Source organism: Propithecus coquereli, unplaced genomic scaffold (genome assembly GCF_000956105.1).
Source record: "Propithecus coquereli isolate 6110/MARCELLA unplaced genomic scaffold, Pcoq_1.0 Scaffold120, whole genome shotgun sequence".
Taxonomy (NCBI): Eukaryota; Metazoa; Chordata; class Mammalia; order Primates; family Indriidae; genus Propithecus; species Propithecus coquereli.
The window spans coordinates 3,327,062-3,328,551 of NW_012136081.1; the positions used below are offsets into that span (position 1 = coordinate 3,327,062).

General features: G+C 46.9%; 1 protein-coding gene across 1 annotated transcript in view; it reads left to right on the forward strand.

Moving 5' to 3' along the window:
- Positions 1-1,490, forward strand: part of SHANK2 (SH3 and multiple ankyrin repeat domains 2) — a 491,107-nt gene that overhangs the window by 56,188 nt on the left and 433,429 nt on the right. The window contains exon 8 of the mRNA XM_012665629.1: positions 1,462-1,489. Within this exon, the coding sequence (XP_012521083.1) occupies positions 1,462-1,489 (28 nt within the window). The remainder of the gene's footprint in view (positions 1-1,461; position 1,490) is intronic.

The window sequence follows — 1,490 nt, forward strand, 5'->3', positions numbered from 1 at the left end:
TTGGCCCCTTGCTGTTCCCCAGGAGAGGGTTTTCCTTCTGGTCGGGGGAGGGGTCTGTGGCCTGTCCAGGTGGGAATCCCTGGTTGGTTATTTCACTTATTCCTTTATTCGATTGTTATTTTTCAGGTGTTGTGTCTGGGTAATCTTGCCTGTCGTCTGGGTGCTAGACTGTAGGTAAAGATGGAGTGACCAGGACACACCCAGGGCAGGGCTGGCAGTCGCTCACGTTGGGGCCACCAGCATAGGTCCTGTAGGGGAGGGTGCCCCAGCCCAGTGGGAGGCTGCCTTGCTGCGGGATGCATGACACCACCGGCCTGTCCTTGACTTCATTTGTTTGTTTCTGAGACAAGGTCTCACTCTGTCCCCAGGATAGAGTGCAGTGGCATCATCGTAGCTCACAGAAACCTCAAACTCCTGGGCTCAAGTGATCCTCCTGCCTCAGTCTCTAAAGTAGCTGGGACAGCAGGCGTAAGCCACCACGCCTGGCTAACTTTTAAATTTTTCGTGCAGATGAAATCTCTCTGTGTTGCTCAGGCCGGTCTCAAGCTCCTGGCCTCAAGTGATCCTCCTGCCTTGGCCTCCCAAAGTGCTAGGATTACAGATGTGCACCACCACACCCAGCCCCTTGACCATTTAAATACTCTTCCAAAACCAGAATTTCCTTGTTCTGAACAGTCAACGGCATGTACTAGGCAAACTGGTTCTTGTCGTCAGTATGCATGTCACTTTTCTACCATCTGCCTTTTCATTTGTGGCTATTTGCCCTGCACTCTTCCTGCAGAGCTTCAAAGGGGTGGCAAGAATTCTCTGTCAGCCCCACGGGCAAGTGGTAGATGCTTAATAAATGGACAGGCGTAGATCTATTTTGGTTATAAAAATACATAAGAAATAACATTTGCCTGCTTTTAACAGACGATAAAAAAATTATAACTACATAGAAAGAAAGATTCCTGCTGTTCTCTCCCTAATCTTTTCTCCTTCCTAAGGAAGTAAATACTGGGAACTGGTGCGTACCCTTCTAGACATAATGTTTGCTTTTCTACGATATAGACTTTAAGCTTTTAAAGTGTAAATGTAAAATTTCCTCTTCCTTTCTTTCTTTTTGTATTTTACTTACAGTATTTCACTTGTTATATATTTTATACATATGTGCAAGACTTTTTGTAGCATACACTTTTGAAAAATGGAATCATTTGGCCACGAGGCGTATATATTTTAAATTTTTATAGATTCTGCCGAGCTGCCGTCCGAAGCATTTGCAGCAGTTAAGCGCCCGCTGACAGAGCGCGTGGGGGACCCCCTTCACCCTCATGCCTGCCGCTCCGATGAAGCGACGTGCCCCCTTTTCACCTTGCGTTTATGTTTCCCTCATTTCTCGTGGGCTTGAGCCTCTGGACGGATTTCTTTGGAGACTATTGATGGCACCGTTTTACAAGCAGGTTTCTTCTTTTCAATTTGCAGGACAGCTGTGCGAGAGTGCTGCTGTTTCG